At 43.0% G+C, this 20403-nt stretch overlaps 1 protein-coding gene across 1 annotated transcript in view; it reads left to right on the top strand.

Annotated features, from left to right (window-relative positions):
• The window catches only part of LOC128646833 (uncharacterized HIT-like protein Synpcc7942_1390), a 150040-nt gene that overhangs the window by 60252 nt on the left and 69385 nt on the right, over window positions 1–20403 (top strand). Inside the window, exon 2 of the mRNA XM_053699631.1 lies at window positions 7133–7237. Within this exon, the coding sequence (XP_053555606.1) occupies window positions 7133–7237 (105 nt within the window). The remainder of the gene's footprint in view (window positions 1–7132; window positions 7238–20403) is intronic.

Raw genomic sequence — 20403 nt, 5'->3', positions numbered from 1 at the left:
AAGGGACAGATCTCAGCTCTGTCCATCTTGTTACACAGGCGTCTGTCAGAAAATTCAGACATCCAGGCCTTTTGTCAGGCTTTAACTAGGATCAAGCCTGTGTTTAAAACTGTTGCTCCGCCATGGAGTTTAAACTTAGTTCTTAACGTTTTACAGGGTGTTCCGTTTGAACCCCTTCATTCCATTGATATAAAATTGTTATCTTGGAAAGTTCTATTTTTAATGGCTATTTCCTCGGCTCGAAGAGTCTCTGAGTTATCAGCCCTACATTGTGATTCTCCTTATCTGATCTTTCACTCAGACAAGGTAGTTCTGCGTACTAAGCCTGGGTTCTTACCTAAGGTAGTCACTAACAGGAATATCAATCAAGAGATTGTTGTTCCCTCCTTGTGTCCAAATCCTTCTTCAAAGAAGGAACGTCTTCTACACAATCTGGATGTAGTTCGTGCCCTCAAGTTCTACTTGCAGGCAACTAAAGATTTTCGCCAAACTTCTTCCCTGTTTGTCGTTTATTCTGGACAGAGGAGAGGTCAAAAAGCTTCTGCTACCTCTCTCTCTTTTTGGCTTCGTAGCATAATACGTTTAGCCTATGAGACTGCTGGACAGCAGCCTCCTGAAAGAATTACAGCTCATTCCACTAGAGCTGTGGCTTCCACTTGGGCCTTTAAGAATGAGGCCTCTGTTGAACAGATTTGCAAGGCTGCAACTTGGTCTTCGCTTCATACTTTTTCCAAATTTTACAAATTTGACACTTTTGCTTCTTCGGAGGCTATTTTTGGGAGAAAGGTTCTTCAGGCAGTGGTTCCTTCTGTATAATGAGCCTGCCTATCCCTCCCGTCATCCGTGTACTTTTGCTTTGGTATTGGTATCCCAGAAGTAATGATGACCCGTGGACTGATCACACATAACAGAAGAAAACATAATTTATGCTTACCTGATAAATTCCTTTCTTCTGTTGTGTGATCAGTCCACGGCCCGCCCTGTTTTTTAAGGCAGGTACATATTTTTTAAATTATAATTCAGTCACCACTACACCCTTGGCTTCTCCTTTCTCGTTGGTCTTTGGTCGAATGACTGGAGGTGACGTAGAGGGGAGGAGCTATATAGCAACTCTGCTGGGTGAATCCTCTTGCACTTCCTGTAGGGGAGCAGATAATATCCCAGAAGTAATGATGACCCGTGGACTGATCACACAACAGAAGAAAGGAATTTATCAGGTAAGCATAAATTATGTTTTATGTAAGAACTTACCTGATAAATGTATTTATTTCATATTGGCATATTTATTTTACATTTCGTTTCTCAACTTCTTTTAAATACAATTGGAAAAAGTGAATATGCAGATAAACTATATAGCTGCTGATTGCTGACTGCACATAGATACATCATATGATTGGCTTGCACATGTGCATTGCTATTTCTATTAGAAAAGGTTCTCTGAGGATTAAAGTGAAAATGAACATCAATTTTATTGTTCATGCTTCAGATAGAGCGTACAATTTTAATAAACTTTGGAAGATAGTCCCATTCTCAAATTGTCATCATTCTATTTGTATCTGTATTTTAAATAAAGCATTTAAATTTAATAATCAGGACCATTTTTAATAAAAACATGAGTTGACCTTGCTGATTGAACAGCATCAATAAAATAGTGCTTCCCGTGGTGGTTCAAATGAATTTATCTTGCTCCTCAGCCTAGATGCCTTCTTTTTCAAATAAAGATAACAAAAGAACTAATTAAAATTGTTAATAGGAGTAATTTAGAAAATTGATTTCAATTGAATGTTCAATCTGAATTCTGAAAGTACATAAATGTGCTTAGTGTCCCTTTAATAAAAGTTAAACATTTGTATTGTTGCTTGAGATTATCGTCTATGATATTGGTGTCCCTTTAATTAATAACAAATATATTTAAAAAAAATAAGGAAAATTTAGATAGATATATACATAAATACATCTATCATTATATTTACATTTAGATAGATAAATATGTACATACATATATACAGCTATAGATATATCAAGGAATATATATGTTTGATGCTGCAAGACAATGAAGCATATAACCTAATAAGTCAATTACAAACTATTAAATATGTATACCCTTCAAATAATCCAAATATATTACTGATCTACATTTGGTGCATTAGTAGATATAGGGATAAAAATAGTGCTTTGGGTGGATTATGCTCCAACGTTGTCGCTTTAAAAATCAGGGACTACATATTTTGTGCACAATTTTGCATGTAACTTGTCGCAATAATAGATATACAGAGACCACAAAAGAACTACAGAACAGGCTCAATTAGCAGCTAGCTCCCACTACTGTAACTTAAATATTTTATTAACTATCCCTTTCAAATAGCGATAGATTTCAAATAAATACATATGATACTCTGATTACATGTTATATTTGCAACATATATGTGTGTATATACATACTAAAATATGTATATGCAATTTTAGAAATAACTCTAATTCCCTCTCCATTTTGCAAATAATATGTCGCTACTTGCTATATTTAAAAGTCTTGATTTAAAAAAAATTTAAAATTTTACACTATCTATAAACAATAATGTGCTGACGAGAAATGTGCTATGTTCGTGGACAGTACTGAAATTATATAAATAAAGTTGGGAAAAGCATGAATAGCCGCGACATCGATGGCTGTTAGTTAGCACCAGTCTGATCCTCTTCGCACCGTACTTGACGCACGTGTTTTTGACAGGTTTTTGCTAAATATGGAGAGCGTATTCAGATCCGTGGCAGCGATGTTTGGCGAGCGTATTGACGCCCGCGAATGCACCATAGTTGACGCTTTGATAAATAGCCTTGTGTCTCTGGCTGCATTACTGACTCCCTTGTGTCTCTGGCTGCGTTACTGGCTCTCTAGCGTCTCTGGCTGCGTTACTGTCTCTCTGGCGTCTCTGGCTGCGTTACTGACTCCCTTCTGTCTCTGGCTGTGTTATTGACTCCCTTGTGTCTCTGGCTGTGTTACTGACTCCCTTGTGTCTATGTCTGCGTTACTGGCTCTCTGGCGTGTCTGGCTGTGTTACTGACTCCCTTGTGTCTCTGGCATCTCTGGATGCGTTACTGACTCCCTTGTGTCTCTGGCTGTGTTACTGACTCCCTTGTGTCTCTGGCTGCGTTACTGGCTCTCTAGCATCTCTGGCTGCGTTACTGTCTCTCTGGCGTCTCTGGCTGCGTTACTGACTCCCTTGTGTCTCTGGCTGCGTTACTGACTCCCTTGTGTCTCTGGCTGTGTTACTGACTCCCTTGTGTCTTTGTCTGTGTTACTGACTCCCTTTTGTCTCTGGCTGCGTTACTGGCTCTCTGGCATCTCTGGCTGCATTACTGGCTCTCTGGCATCTCTGGCTGTGTTACTGGCTCCCTTGCGTCTCTGGCTTCATTACTGGCTCCCTTGCGTCTCTGGCTTCATTACTGGCTCCCTTGCGTCTCTGGCTTCATTACTGGCTCCCTTGCGTCTCTGGCTTCATTACTGGCTCTCTGGCGTCTCTGGCTGTGTTACTGGCTCTCTGGCGTCTCTGGCTGCGTTACTGGCTCTCGGGCTCTCTGGCGTCTCTGGCTGTGTTACAGGCTCTCTGGCGTCTCTGGCTGTGTTACAGGCTCTCTGGCGTCTCTGGCTGTGTTACTGACTCTCTGGTGTTTCTGGCTGTGTTACTGGCTTTCTGGCATCTCTGGCTGAGTTGCTGGCTCCCTTGTGTCTCTGGCTGAGTTACTGGCTCCCTTGTGTCTCTGGCTATGTTACTGGCTCCCTTGTGTCTCTGGCTGAGTTGCTGGCTCTCTGGTGTCTCTGGCTGTGTTACTGGCTCCCTTGTGTCTCTGGCTGAGTTGCTGGCTCTCTGGTGTCTCTGGCCGAGTTACTGGCTCCCTTGTGTCTCTGGCTGCGTTACTGGCTCCCTTGTGTCTCTGGCTACGTTACTGGCTCCCTTGTGTCTCTGGCTGTGTTACTGATTCCCTTGTGTCTCTGGCTGCATTACTGATTCCCTTGTGTCTCTGGCTGCGTTACTGGCTCCCTTGTGTCTCTGGCTACGTTACTGGCTCCCTTGTGTCTCTGGCTGTGTTACTGACTCCTTTGTGTCTCTGGCTGAGTTGCTGGTTCTCTGGCGTCTCTGGCTGTGTTACTGGCTCCCTTGTGTCTCTGGCTATGTTACTGACTCCTTTGTGTCTCTGGCTGAGTTGCTGGTTCTCTGGCGTCTCTGGCTGTGTTACTGGCTCCCTTGTGTCTCTGGCTGCATTACTGGCTCTCTGGCGTCTATGACTGCGTTACTGGCTCTCTCACGTCTCTGGCTGTGTTACTGGCTCTCTCACGTCTCCTGGCTGCGTTACTGACTCCCTTGTGTCTCTGGCTGCGTTACTGGCTCTCTAGCGCGTCTGACTGCGTTACTGGCTCCCTCACGTCTCTTGCTGCGTTACCGGCTCTCTGGTGTCTCTGGCTGCGTTACCGGCTCTCTGGTGTCTCTGGCTGCGTTACCGGCTCTCTGGTGTCTCTGGCTGCGTTACTGGCTCTCTCACGTCTCTGGCTGCGTTACTGGCTCTCTCACGTCTCTGGCTGCGTTACTGGCTCTCTCACGTCTGTGGCTGCATTACTGGCTCTCTCATGTCTCTGGCATTACTGGCTCTCTGGCTGCGTTTCTAGCTCTGTCATGTCTCTTGCTGCGTTACTGGCTCTCTCATGTCTCTGGCTGCGTTACTGACTCCCTTCTGTCTCTGGCTGTGTTATTGACTCCCTTGTGTCTCTGGCTGTGTTACTGACTCCCTTGTGTCTATGTCTGCGTTACTGGCTCTCTGGCATGTCTGGCTGTGTTACTGACTCCCTTGTGTCTCTGGCGTCTCTGGATGCGTTACTGACTCCCTTGTGTCTCTGGCTGTGTTACTGACTCCCTTGTGTCTCTGGCTGCGTTACTGGCTCTCTAGCATCTCTGGCTGCGTTACTGTCTCTCTGGCGTCTCTGGCTGCGTTACTGACTCCCTTGTGTCTCTGGCTGCGTTACTGACTCCCTTGTGTCTCTGGCTGTGTTACTGACTCCCTTGTGTCTTTGTCTGTGTTACTGACTCCCTTTTGTCTCTGGCTGCGTTACTGGCTCTCTGGCATCTCTGGCTGCATTACTGGCTCTCTGGCATCTCTGGCTGTGTTACTGGCTCCCTTGCGTCTCTGGCTTCATTACTGGCTCCCTTGCGTCTCTGGCTTCATTACTGGCTCCCTTGCGTCTCTGGCTTCATTACTGGCTCTCTGGCGTCTCTGGCTGTGTTACTGGCTCTCTGGCGTCTCTGGCTGCGTTACTGGCTCTCGGGCTCTCTGGCGTCTCTGGCTGTGTTACAGGCTCTCAGGCTCTCTGGCGTCTCTGGCTGTGTTACAGGCTCTCTGGCGTCTCTGGCTGTGTTACTGACTCTCTGGTGTTTGTGGCTGTGTTACTGGCTTTCTGGCATCTCTGGCTGAGTTGCTGGCTCCCTTGTGTCTCTGGCTGAGTTACTGGCTCCCTTGTGTCTCTGGCTATGTTACTGGCTCCCTTGTGTCTCTGGCTGAGTTGCTGGCTCTCTGGTGTCTCTGGCTGTGTTACTGGCTCCCTTGTGTCTCTGGCTGAGTTGCTGGCTCTCTGGTGTCTCTGGCCGAGTTACTGGCTCCCTTGTGTCTCTGGCTGTGTTACTGGCTCCCTTGTGTCTCTGGCTACGTTACTGGCTCCCTTGTGTCTCTGGCTGTGTTACTGATTCCCTTGTGTCTCTGGCTGCATTACTGATTCCCTTGTGTCTCTGGCTGCGTTACTGGATCCCTTGTGTCTCTGGCTACGTTACTGGCTCCCTTGTGTCTCTGGCTGTGTTACTGACTCCTTTGTGTCTCTGGCTGAGTTGCTGGTTCTCTGGCGTCTCTGGCTGTGTTACTGGCTCCCTTGTGTCTCTGGCTGCATTACTGGCTCTCTGGCGTCTATGACTGCGTTACTGGCTCTCTCACGTCTCTGGCTGTGTTACTGGCTCTCTCACGTCTCCTGGCTGCGTTACTGACTCCCTTGTGTCTCTGGCTGCGTTACTGGCTCTCTAGCGCGTCTGACTGCGTTACTGGCTCCCTCACGTCTCTTGCTGCGTTACCGGCTCTCTGGTGTCTCTGGCTGCGTTACCGGCTCTCTGGTGTCTCTGGCTGCGTTACCGGCTCTCTGGTGTCTCTGGCTGCGTTACTGGCTCTCTCACGTCTCTGGCTGCGTTACTGGCTCTCTCACGTCTCTGGCTGCGTTACTGGCTCTCTCACGTCTGTGGCTGCATTACTGGCTCTCTCATGTCTCTGGCTGTGTTACTGGCTCTCTGGCTGCGTTTCTAGCTCTGTCATGTCTCTGGCTGCGTTACTGGCTCTCTCATGTCTCTGGCTGCGTTACTGGCTCTCTCATGTCTCTGGCTGCGTTACTGGCTCTCTCATGTCTCTGGCTGCGTTACTGGCTCTCTCATGTCTCTGGCTGCGTTACTGGCTCTCTCATGTCTCTGGCTGCGTTACTGGCTCTCTCATGTCTCTGGCTGCGTTACTGGCTCTCTCATGTCTCTGGCTGCGTTACTGGCTCTCTCATGTCTCTGACTGCGTTACTGGCTTTCTCATGTCTCTGACTGCGTTACTGGCTTTCTCATGTCTCTGACTGCGTTACTGGCTTTCTCATGTCTCTGACTGCGTTACTGGCTCTCTCACATCTCTGGCTGCGTTACTGACTCTCTGGCGTCTCTGGCTGTGTTACTGGCTCTCTTGCATCTCTGGCTGCTTTACTGGCTCTCTGGCGTCTCTGGCTGTTTTACTGACTCTCTCACGTCTATGGCTACGTTTCTGGGTCCCTTGTGTCTCTGGATGGGTTACTGGCTCTCTCGTGTGTCTGGCTAAGTTACTGGGTCACTTGTGTGTCTGGCTGCATTATTGGCTCTCTTCCATCTCTGGCTGCGTTACTGGCTCTCACTTCTCTGGCTGCATTACTGGATCTCTTAGAGTACAGAGCCTTGCTGTCTTACTGACTCTTCCTGGTCTCTAGGACAATACGGTTGCATTATTGACTGTTCTCACAACTCCATATTTCTAGCTGCATTACTAGCTCTCATGTGCCTGGCTGTGTTACTGATGCTCATTATTGACTTCATTTTTGCAGTGTTTGGCTTTCCGGGATGTGAACCCTCAGGCTCCAATTCATTTCCTTGTTATTCCTAAATTCCAGATCCCTGGGATTAGCCATGTGAAGCCCAGTGACAAAGAGGTAAGAAAAATACATTTTATAAAAAAAATGTTATTGCTGTTTAGTGTTCAAAATACAGGTCCTGCACCCTCGCCCTCTGCTAAACCCATATCCTCGCCCTCTTCTTCATCCATAGCCTTGCTCTCTCTGCTTCATTCATACCCTCACCATCTGCTTCACTCATAGCCTCGCCCTCTGCCTGATCCATAACCTTACCCTCTGCCTGATCCATAACCTCACCCTCTTCCTCATCCATAACCTCTCCCTCTGCTTTATCCATAGCCTCTCCCTCTGCTTCATCCATAGCCTCGCCCTCTGCTTCATCCATAGCCTTGCCCTCTGCTTCATCCTTAGCCTCGCCCTCTGCTTCATCCTTAGCCTCGCCCTCTTCATCATCCTTTGCCTCGATCACTGCTTCATCCTTTGCCTCAACCTCCGCTTCGTCCTTTGCCTCGACCTCTGCTTCATCCTTTGCTTCGTCCTTTGCCTCGACTTCTTCTTCATCCTTTGCCTCGACTTCTTCTTCATCCTTTGCCTCACCCTCTGCCTGATCCATAACCTCAACCTCTTCCTCATGCATATCCTCACCCTCTGCTTTATCCATAGCCTCTCCCTCTGCTTTATCCATAGCCTCTCCCTCTGCTTCATCCTTAGCCTCACCCTCTGCTTCATTCCTAGCCTCGCCCTCTGCTTCATCCTTAGCCTCGCCCTCTGCTTTATCCTTAGCCTCGCCCTCTGCTTTATCCTTAGCCTCGCCCTCTGCTTCATCCTTAGCCTCACCCTCTGCTTCATCCTTAGACTCGCCCTCTGCATCATCCTTTGCCTCGATCTGTGCTTCATCCTTTGCCTCGAACTCTGCTTCGTCCTTTGCCTCGACCTCTGCTTCGTCCTTTGCCTCGACCTTTGCTTCGTCCTTTGCCTCGACTTCTGCTTCATCCTTTGCCTCGACTTCTGCTTCATCCTTTGCCTCGACTTCTGCTTCATCCTTTGCTTTGCCCTCTGCTTCATCCATAGCCTCGCCCTCTGCTTCATCCATAGCCTCGCCCTCTGCTTCATCCATAGCCTTGCCCTCTGCTTCATCCTTAGCCTCGCCCTCTGCTTCATCCTTAGCCTCGCCCTCTGCTTCATCTTTAGCCTCGCCCTCTGCTTCATCCTTAGCCTCGCCCTCTGCATCATCCTTAGACTCGCCCTCTGTATCATCCTTTGCCTCGATCTCTGCTTCATCCTTTGCCTTGACCTCTGCTTTATCCTTTGCCTTGACCTCTGCTTTATCCTTTGCTCCGACCTCTGCTTTATCCTTTGCTTTGACTTCTGCTTCATCCTTTGCCTTGCCCTCTGCTTCATCCTTTGCCTCGCCCTCTGCTTCATCCTTTGCCTCGCCCTCTGCTTCATCCATAGCCTCGCCCTCTGCTTCATCCTTAGCCTTGCCCTCTGCTTCATCCTTAGCCTCGCCCTCTGCTTCATCCTTAGACTCGCCCTCTGCATCATCCTTTCCCTCGATCTCTGCTTCATCCTTTGCCTCGACCTCTGCTTTATCCTTTTCTTCCGACCTCTGCTTCATCCTTTGCCTCGCCCTCTGCTTCATCCTTTGCCTCGCCCTCTGCTTCATCCTTTGCCTCACCCTCTGCCTGATCCATAACCTCACCCTCTTCCTCATCCATAACTTTGCCCTCTGCTTTATCCATAGCCTCTCCCTCTGCTTCATCCATAGCCTCACCCTCTGCTTCATCCATAGCTTTGTCCTCTATTTAATTCATAGTTTTTATTTTTAATGGCAGTGAGAGTCCACAAATTAATTCATTACTGTTGGGAAATACAACACCTGGCCACCAGGAGGAGGCAAAGAAACCCCAGCCAAAGCTATAAGTATCCCTCCCACTTCCCTTACTCCCCCAGTCATTCTTTGACTAGTAAACTAGAAGGTTGGCAAAGTGCTCTGAAGAAAATTTGAATTGTAGTCCTTTAATTAGTAGTTTCCCTGCAAGACAGGACTGGTGTTCTTATAGTAGCCATGTAAGCCTCTTAGTAAGAGTTGTGGTAAAATTTAGCTTATGAATGTCGCAGGGAAGAGGGTATTACCGCCAAAGAAATTACCCCTGAAGAAGTCTGCACGATATGCAGACGAAATGCGTAGGGAATTTTTAACCTAGCTTTGTGTTTACTTTGGGCTTACAAAGACTACTGACTATCTAAGCTTATATCTAAGCCACATCACGGACTACCCTAACGTGTGCTTACCACTGCCTCTAAGATATTTACGGTAAAGACAGCGTTGGAACTAAAGATACTGCTTCTGGATCCTTAGAGACTGTATCCGGTTCCCTGATAAGAGCATTAACAGCTGGTCTTCCACGGAACAGAGCGGTGTCCAGGCCGGTCAGCTACAGATTACGTCAGAAAGCCTTATGACATGTTTGTTGTAATTTTTATCCTGTAAGTGCAATCTTTGCAGGGCTGTGCCTTTATTAAATTTGTTTATATACTACCTTGAATCGGTGGGCGATGTGTGTTTCTTGTTTTTCATAGAGCTTACCTTTATTGGGCTTCCCCGGTTACGGCAGGGTTAAGATGGCCGTCGGAGTTATATTTTACGCATGTTTGCAATCTGTTACTCACATTAGTTCACAGTTCCACTTTTCTTACTGTGACTTTGTGTCCATACTAAGGTCATGTTGAGGAGACTAAGTACATATGGGCTATTTATCTCCTTGTTTAATTTAATTATCCTATACAGAGATATTTTGCTCTGAGGTCTGCAACTTCTTGCATTGTCCTACCTATCTCATATGTATTATCGTGTATGGACCCTATACCTTAATCCACCTCATATTGAGATTATTCCTGCACGGGTCTGTGTCATATGTTAACCTGTATATGTTTCTATTCCGGTTACCCTATTTAGGTATATGAACTTATTTCTTTCATGTAATTGGCAAGAGTCCATGAGCTAGTGACTTATGGGATATACATTCCTACCAGGAGGGGCAAAGTTGCCCAAACCTCAAAATGCCTATAAATACACCCCCCACCACACCCACAATTCAGTTTTACAAACTTTGCCTCCTATGGAGGTGGTGAAGTAAGTTTGTGCTAGATTTCTACGTTGACATGCGCTTCTCAGCGTGCTGAAGCCGGGTTCCTCTCAGAGTGCAGTGAATGACAGAGGGATGTGAAGGGAGTATTACCTATTATTACCTATTGAATACAATGGTCATCCTAATGGGGATCTATTTCATAGGTTCTCTGTTATCGGTCGTAGAGATTCATCTCCTACCTCCCTTTTCAGATCGACGATATACTGTTATATACCATTACCTCTACTGATTCTCGTTTCAGTACTGGTTTGGCTATCTACTTTATGTAGATGAGTGTCTTTTGGTAAGTATGTTTCTTTCATGTAATTAACAAGAGTCCATGAGCTAGTGACGTATGGGATATACATTCCTACCAGGAGGGGCAAAGTTTCCCAAACCTTAAAATGCCTATAAATACACCCCTCACCACACCCACAAATCAGTTTTACAAACTTTGCCTCCAAGGGAGGTGGTGAAGTAAGTTTGTGCTAGATTCTACGTTGATATGCGCTCCGCAGCAAGTTGGAGCCCGGTTTTCCTCTCAGCGTGCAGTGAATGTCAGAGGGATGTGAGGAGAGTATTGCCTATTGAATGCAGTGATCTCCTTCTACGGGGTCTATTTCATAAGGTTCTCTGTTATCGGTCGTAGAGATTCATCTCTTACCTCCCTTTTCAGATCGACGATATACTCTTATATTTACCATTTCCTCTACTGATTCTCGTTTCAGTACTGGTTTGGCTTTCTACAAACATGTAGATGAGTGTCCTGGGGTAAGTAAGTCTTATTTTCTGTGACACTCTAAGCTATGGTTGGGCACTTTATTTATAAAGTTCTAAATATATGTATTCAAACATTTATTTGCCTTGACTCAGAATGTTCAACTTTCCTTATTTCCAGACAGTCAGTTTCATATTTGGGATTATGCTTTAATTATCATATTTTTCTTACCTCAAAAATTTGACTTTTTCCCTGTGGGCTGTTAGGCTCGCGGGGGCTGAAAATGCTTCATTTTATTGCGTCATTCTTGGCGCGGATTTTTTTGGCGCAAAAATTCATTTCCGTTTCCGGCGTCATACGTGTCGCCGGAAGTTGCGTCATTTTTTTGACGTTATTTTGCGCCAAAAATGTCGGCGTTCCGGATGTGGCGTCATTTTTGGCGCCAAAAGCATTTAGGCGCCAAATAATGTGGGCGTCTTATTTGGCGCCAAAAAATATGGGCGTCGCTTTTGTCTCCACATTATTTCAGAATCATTTTTCATTTGCTTCTGGTTGCTAGAAGCTTGATGTTTGGCATTTTTTCCCATTCCTGAAACTGTCTTATAAGGAATTTGATCTATTTTGCTTTATATGTTGTTTTTTCTCTTACATATTGCAAGATGTCTCACGTTGCATCTGAGCCAGAAGATACTACAGGAAAACCTCTGCCTGCTGGATCTACCAAAGCTAAGTGTATCTGCTGTAAACTTTTGGTAGCTATTCCTCCAGCTGTTGTTTGTATTAAATGTCATGACAAACTTGTTAATGCAGATAATATTTCCTTTAGTGATGTACCATTGCCTGTTGCAGTTCCCTCAACATCTAAGGTGCAGAATGTTCCTGATAACATAAGAGATTTTGTTTCTGAATCCATAAAGAAGGCTTTGTCTGTTATTTCTCCTTCTAGTAAACGTAATCAGTCTTTTAAATCTTCTCTCTCTACAGATGAATTTTTAAATGAACACCATCATTCTGATTCTTTGGACTCTTCTGGTTCAGAGGATTCTGTCTCAGAGATTGATGCTGATAAATCTTCATATTTATTTAAGATGGAATTTATTCGCTCTTTACTTAAAGAAGTACTAATTGCTTTAGAAATAGAGGATTCTAGTCCTCTTGATACTAATTCTATACGTTTGGATAAGGTTTTTAAAGCTCCTGCGGTTATTCCAGAAGTCTTTCCTGTTCCTAATGCTATTTCTGCAGTAATTGCTAAGGAATGGGATAGATTGGGTAATTCATTTACTCCTTCTAAACGTTTTAAGCAATTATATCCTGTTCCGCCTGACAGATTAGAATTTTGGGACAAAATCCCTAAAGTTGATGGGGCTATTTCTACCCTTGCTAAACGTACTACCATTCCTACATCAGATGGTACCTCGTTTAAGGATCCTTTAGATAGAAAAATTGAATCTTTTCTAAGAAAAGCTTATCTATGTTCAGGTAATCTTCTTAGACCTGCTATATCATTGGCTGATGTTGCTGCAGCTTCAACTTTTTGGTTGGAAACTCTAGCGCAACAAGTAACAAATCGTGATTCTCATGATATTATTATTCTTCTCCAGCATGCTAATAATTTCATCTGTGATGCCATTTTTGATATTATTAGAGTTGATGTTAGATTTATGTCTCTGGCTATCTTAGCCAGAAGAGCTTTATGGCTTAAGACTTGGAATGCTGATATGGCTTCTAAATCAACTCTACTTTCCATTTCTTTCCAGGGAAACAAATTATTTGGTTCTCAGTTGGATTCTATTATTTCAACTGTTACTGGTGGGAAAGGAACTTTTTTACCACAGGATAAAAAGTCTAAAGGTAAAAACAGGGCTAACAATCGTTTTCGTTCCTTTCGTTTCAACAAAGAACAAAAGCCTGATCCTTCGTCCTCAGGAGCAGTTTCAGTTTGGAAACCATCTCCAGTCTGGAATAAATCCAAGCCTGCTAGAAAGGCAAAGCCTGCTTCTAAGTTCACATGAAGGTACGGCCCTCATTCCAGTTCAGCTGGTAGGGGGCAGGTTACGTTTTTTCAAAGAAATTTGGATCAGTTCTGTTCACAATCTTTGGATTCAGAACATTGTTTCAGAAGGGTACAGAATTGGTTTCAAGATGAGACCTCCTGCAAAGAGATTTTTTCTTTCCCATGTCCCAGTAAATCCAGTGAAAGCTCAAGCATTTCTGAATTGTGTTTCAGATCTAGAGTTGGCTGGAGTAATTATGCCAGTTCCAGTTCCGGAACAGGGGATGGGGTTTTATTCAAATCTCTTCATTGTACCAAAGAAGGAGAATTCCTTCAGACCAGTTCTGGATCTAAAATTATTGAATCGTTATGTAAGGATACCAACGTTCAAGATGGTAACTGTAAGGACTATATTGCCTTTTGTTCAGCAAGGGAATTATATGTCCACAATAGATTTACAGGATGCATATCTGCATATTCCGATTCATCCAGATCATTATCAGTTCCTGAGATTCTCTTTTCTAGACAAGCATTACCAATTTGTGGCTCTACCGTTTGGCCTTGCTACAGCTCCAAGAATTTTCACAAAGATTCTCGGTGCCCTTCTGTCTGTAATCAGAGAACAGGGTATTGTGGTATTTCCTTATTTGGACGATATCTTGGTACTTGCTCCGTCTTTACATTTAGCAGAGTCTCATACGAATCGACTTGTGTTGTTTCTTCAAGATCATGGTTGGAGGATCAATTTACCAAAAAGTTCTTTGATTCCTCAAACAAGGGTAACCTTTCTGGGTTTCCAGATAGATTCAGTGTCCATGACTTTGTCTTTAACAGACAAGAGACGTCTAAAATTGATTACAGCCTGTCGAAACCTTCAGTCTCAATCATTCCCTTCGGTAGCCTTATGCATGGAAATTCTAGGTCTTATGACTGCTGCATCGGACGCGATCCCCTTTGCTCGTTTTCACATGCGACCTCTTCAGCTCTGTATGCTGAACCAATGGTGCAGGGATTACACGAAGATATATCAATTAATATCTTTAAAACCGATTGTTCGGCACTCTCTAACGTGGTGGACAGATCACCATCGTTTAATTCAGGGGGCTTCTTTTGTTCTTCCGACCTGGACTATAATTTCAACAGATGCAAGTCTCACAGGTTGGGGAGCTGTGTGGGGATCTCTGACGGCACAAGGAGTTTGGGAATCTCAGGAGGTGAGATTACCGATCAATATCTTGGAACTCCGTGCAGTTTTCAGAGCTCTTCAGTTTTGGCCTCTTCTGAAGAGAGAATCGTTCATTTGTTTTCAGACAGACAATGTCACAACTGTGGCATACATCAATCATCAAGGAGGGACTCACAGTCCTCTGGCTATGAAAGAAGTATCTCGAATTTTGGTTTGGGCGGAATCCAGCTCCTGTCTAATCTCTGCGGTTCATATCCCAGGTGTAGACAATTGGGAAGCGGATTATCTCAGTCGCCAAACGTTGCATCCGGGCGAATGGTCTCTTCACCCAGAGGTATTTCTTCAGATTGTTCAAATGTGGGGGCTCCCAGAGATAGATCTGATGGCCTCTCATCTAAACAAGAAACTTCCCAGGTATCTGTCCAGATCCCGGGATCCTCAGGCGGAGGCAGTGGATGCATTATCACTTCCTTGGAAGTATCATCCTGCCTATATCTTTCCGCCTCTAGTTCTTCTTCCAAGAGTAATCTCCAAGATTCTGAGGGAATGCTCGTTTGTTCTGCTAATAGCTCCGGCATGGCCTCACAGGTTTTGGTATGCGGATCTTGTCCGGATGGCATCTTGCCAGCCATGGACTCTTCCGTTAAGACCAGACCTTCTGTCACAAGGTCCTTTTTTCCATCCGGATCTGAAATCCTTAAATTTAAAGGTATGGAGATTGAACGCTTGATTCTTGGTCATAGAGGTTTCTCTGACTCCGTGATTAATACTATGTTACAGGCTCGTAAATCTGTATCTAGAGAGATATATTATAGAGTCTGGAAGACTTATATTTCATGGTGTCTTTCTCATCATTTTTCTTGGCATTCTTTTAGAATACCGAGAATTTTACAATTTCTTCAGGATGGTTTGGATAAGGGTTTGTCCGCAAGTTCTTTGAAAGGACAAATCTCTGCTCTTTCTGTTCTTTTTCACAGAAAGATTGCTATTCTTCCTGATATTCATTGTTTTGTACAAGCTTTGGTTCGTATAAAACCTGTCATTAAGTCAATTTCTCCTCCATGGAGTTTGAATTTGGTTTTGGGAGCTCTTCAAGCTCCTCCGTTTGAACCTATGCATTCATTGGACATTAAATTACTTTCTTGGAAAGTTTTGTTCCTTTTGGCCATCTCTTCTGCTAGAAGAGTTTCTGAATTATCTGCTCTTTCGTGTGAGTCTCCTTTTCTGATTTTTCATCAGGATAAGGCGGTGTTGCGAACTTCTTTTGAATTTTTACCTAAAGTGTGAATTCCAACAACGTTAGTAGAGAAATTGTGGTTCCTTCATTATGTCCTAATCCTAAGAATTCTAAGGAGAAATCATTGCATTCTTTGGATGTTGTTAGAGCTTTGAAATATTATGTTGAAGCTACGAAATCTTTCCGTAAGACTTCTAGTCTATTTGTTATCTTTTCCGGTTCTAGGAAAGGCCAGAAAGCTTCTGCCATTTCTTTGGCATCTTGGTTGAAATCTTTAATTCATCTTGCCTATGTTGAGTCGGGTAAAATTCCGCCTCAAAGAATTACAGCTCATTCTACTAGGTCAGTTTCTACTTCCTGGGCGTTTAGGAATGAAGCTTCGGTTGACCAGATCTGCAAAGCAGCAACTTGGTCCTCTTTGCATACTTTTACTAAATTCTACCATTTTGATGTATTTTCTTCTTCTGAAGCAGTTTTTGGTAGAAAAGTTCTTCAGGCAGCGGTTTCAGTTTGAATCTTCTGCTTATGTTTTTTGTTAAACTTTTATTTGGGTGTGGATTATTTTCAGCAGGAATTGGCTGTCTTTATTTTATCCCTCCCTCTCTAGTGACTCTTGTGTGGAAAGATCCACATCTTGGGTAGTCATTATCCCATACGTCACTAGCTCATGGACTCTTGTTAATTACATGAAAGAAAACATAATTTATGTAAGAACTTACCTGATAAATTCATTTCTTTCATATTAACAAGAGTCCATGAGGCCCACCCTTTTTTGTGGTGGTTATGATTTTTTTGTATAAAGCACAATTATTCCAATTCCTTATTTTATATGCTTCGCACTTTTTTTCTTATCACCCCACTTCTTGGCTATTCGTTAAACTGATTTGTGGGTGTGGTGAGGGGTGTATTTATAGGCATTTTAAGGTTTGGGAAACTTTGCCCCTCCTGGTAGGAATGTATATCCCATACGTCACTAGCTCATGGACTCTTGTTAATATGAAAGAAATGAATTTATCAGGTAAGTTCTTACATAAATTATGTTTTTCCTTTATTTAAGACACTCTCAGCTATGGTTTGGCACATTATATGTAAAGTTCTAAATATAATGTTTGTAATTATATTTGCCATGATTCAGGTTAATCAGTATATTTCCTTCAGACTGTCAGTTTCATTTTTTGGGAAATGCATTTATAAATATATATATATATATATATATATATATATATATATATATATATATATATATATATATATATATATATATATATATATATATATATATATATATATATATATATAGCAATATCCGTTCAACCCCTCAAGGTAGGAAAACGCTTCACTCTCCGGTCTTATTCAAAAATCCTTTATTAGGTATCCAGCATCAAATGACAAAGTTCCCAAACGTTTCGATACCAATTGGTATCTTTTTCAATGGGTAATCAGAACATATCTATCCCAAAAGAAGGTTCCTAATACTAACCACAAACCACTCACCTATATACACCTGTAAAGCATCCCTGTCACTTCCGGTGTATCAGAAGCCGCCCCACCACGCGCATGCGTCCAGGAGTTAGCCAACCGCATGGCTAATTAGCATATTCAATCACGTAATGACGTTTGCGTTCCAACCACGCATAGTTACTCCTGCTAATGTGCATGTCCGGGTGGCTGAAGTTCCAATGACACCGGACTAACTATTACAAGTATAACTACTCTAAAGTGTAAAACAACTATCTATACCAAATTAAAATCTATAAAAATAATATGACTACCCGAGTTCTCAAAACAGACTTTGTTCCTTATATTTATAGCATCTTAAATAAGATACTTTGCATCTTTATATACAGTTTGCTAAGCTAATCACTGCTCCTTAATTATCCTATCCATAATCTCCAAAATGTCTATTTACTAGATAAAGTATGTTATACTACAATTATCAATAAAACATATAGCTTCTATGCCAATTGGAGTGCAGTAAGAAACTTAGTTATGGCTACCGCAATACACTGAACACCATACTTTCAGAGACTTTGTGAACCCATATATTCTGGACCAGTCTATCTTCCTAGGTGTTAATGACCTAGACTGATAAATCATGGACATTTCACTTAAAGGAAGACACCAAAGTCCATCTGTACATTCAGACCCTTGGGAGCCACTGTGTCTAAACGATAAATCCAGGAGGTCTCAACTTGGAGTAGTTTCGTGTTCCTATCTCCTCCCCTTCGTAAGGGGGGCACATGATCAATAAGCATAGTCCTTAAACTAGCCGCTGTGTGCCCAGCTTGAAGAAAATGTCTGGCGACCGGTTGATCAGATGTTTTCTTGTCTATCGCTTGTCTAATCGCATGGCGATGATTGGCCATTCTCTCACGAAATGTAGTTGAGGTCTTCCCCACATAGACCAGCGAACATGGACACATTAGTATGTATACAACATACGTACTCATACATGACAATCTGTGCAAAATCTTGTATTTTCTCCCAGTGTGTGGGTGGTGAAAGAACATCCCTGTTAACATACTATTGCACGTAGTGCAATCCCCACATCTATAGCAGCCAACTTTTTTCCTGTTATCCAGCCAAGTACTTTTTTCATAGCACTTCACAGGGTCATTATGGACAAGTAAATCCTTCAAATTGGGTTCTCTCTTATAAGCCATCCGTGAGGCTAATGTGTGCAGGAATGGTAGTGATTTGTCAGTATTAATAATGTCCCAGTTCTTCTTGACAGACTCAGACAATATCTTGGACACGGGGTTGAACGTGGTAACAAAGTTAATGATATCGCTATTGTTTTCCACCTTATCAGTAGGATCATGTGGTTGTAGCAAAGATACTTGATCATCCCCGGCCAGGTTGGTTTGTACCTGTGTTATCAAATTTCTTGCATATCCTCGTTGCTCCAATTTCATAATCATTTCATCCTCCTGTATTTTTCTAGTCTCTCTTAATGTGTTATTGCGGGCCACCCGCGTGAGTTGAGAGGATACCACACTCTTTTTTTGATGTTCAGGGTGAAAACTTGTGGATAGCAACAATGAGTTTCTATCCGTCGGTTTTGAATACAAGGAGGTAGAAAATTTGTAACAATCATCTTCTGTATAAACAGATATATTTAGATCTAGGAATGGTATGCTCACCCTGTTATGGGCAACCTTAAATCGAATAGTTGACTCAAGCTGATTTAAGCTGTCAACCCACTGTTCTAGGGATTCCTCTGACCCTCGCCATACCAAAAACACATCGTCAATATATCTGACGTACAGTTTAATTTTATCAATTGTGCGAATGTGCATGACCATAGTCTCATACCAAGACATATACAGATTGGCGTATGCGGGAGCCATATTTGAACCCATTGCAGTTCCTGATATTTGTAAGAAGAACTCCTTCTCAAATTTGAAAAAGTTTTTTTCCAGACAAAACCTCAATAGTTCCAATAGGAACTCAATGGGTGGTCCCGCATACGCCAATGACTCACTTAACATGGATCTGACTGCCTGTACACCACCATCATGAGGGATGACAGTGTACAAGCTGTCAACATCCATTGTAACAAGTAGGTCATCTGGGCCAAGTTCATTCCAAGCAAGTAACCTCCGAATGAGTGAGGGAGAATCCAGTATAAAGGAATATGACTCCTTTACAACTGGCTGTAGGTGATGATCTATAAAAATGGCCACATTAGAACACAAAGAATCCCTGGCAGACACAATAGGTCTGCCAGGAGGTTTAATCAGAGTCTTGTGTACTTTGGGCAATAGATATAATACCGGAATAACCGGAAATGCAGTAGTCATATATTCAAACTCATTTTCATCAATCATACCTGATTCTAGCCCATATTTCAATATAAGATCCAATTCCTTCTTAAATGTATTTATTGGATTTCCTCTTAGTTTACAATAGATGCGATTATTAGTCAGCTGTCTATAGGCTTCCTCTCTATAGTCAACATAATTTTGAACCACTATAGAGCCTCCTTTATCCGCCGCATGAATAATGATCGTGTTATCATTCTTTAAACTCTTTAGAGCCTCCTTTTCCCCTTTAGTGAGGTTAGGGAACAAATTTTCCACTTTTGCTCGTTCACACGTATCATTAATCATGCGTGAAAAACTACGGATAGAAGGGTTTAAGTTGATTGGATCAAACTTGCTCTGACTTTTGAACTTGCTGACTGTATTTTGTTCACTATTTTTAAAAAAATCCTTGATCCTAAGCTGTCTCTGCAATTTGTAGGTTTCAACATTCATTTTGAATTTGTCCACAGCTGGAGTGGGGACAAAGGACAGGCCCTTATTTAGCAAACTTTTCTCATCTATACTAAGAGCTCTATCGCTTAAATTGTAGATAATATCTACTTTTTCTTGCCTGTTTTTTTCTTTGAATCCTCCCCTCCTCGTGTGCGGTCTTGCTCGTTTTGCTTTGCTGGAAGCGGAGGTTTTTTGGAAGATCTGGTGCTTACCCCACCTAAAGGGTGACCAGTATTAACATTTGGGTTGGACTCATCATTATCTGGCCCAGATGAATCGCCTCCACTACTGTCAACAGTGTCAGCAATGTTTCTATTATTAAAGCGTCTCCTACGTCTAAATTGTGGTCTATTGTCCTCTTTCCCATAGAGCCACCTATACACTCTTCTCTCCCTGTAATCAGTCTCTACAGTCATTAATTTGTTATTCTTAAAAGTTAACAAATCATTTTTATATTTGTTAACTTGTCCCTGTAATTTGTTAATCCAATCTTCCCCTGTATCTTCCGTTAGGATCTGGTAGCTCATCTCTTTAACCTCATTGATTTCCACTCTAATTAAATGTAATAATCTATTGGATTCCTCAATCACCAATAAAATGAGGTCATATGAGCACTTGTTTAAGATTGAGCACCACTTCCTACAGAATTCAGGGTTTGCCCTACCTATCGTGGGTGTATTCTTAATACGAAAACCCTGTGGTATATTTTTATTACGA

Source organism: Bombina bombina, chromosome 2 (assembly GCF_027579735.1).
Source record: "Bombina bombina isolate aBomBom1 chromosome 2, aBomBom1.pri, whole genome shotgun sequence".
NCBI classification, from domain to species: domain Eukaryota; kingdom Metazoa; phylum Chordata; class Amphibia; order Anura; family Bombinatoridae; genus Bombina; species Bombina bombina.
The sequence above is the reverse complement of the archived record's forward strand: the minus strand, read 5'-3'. Positions and strand labels throughout refer to the sequence as shown.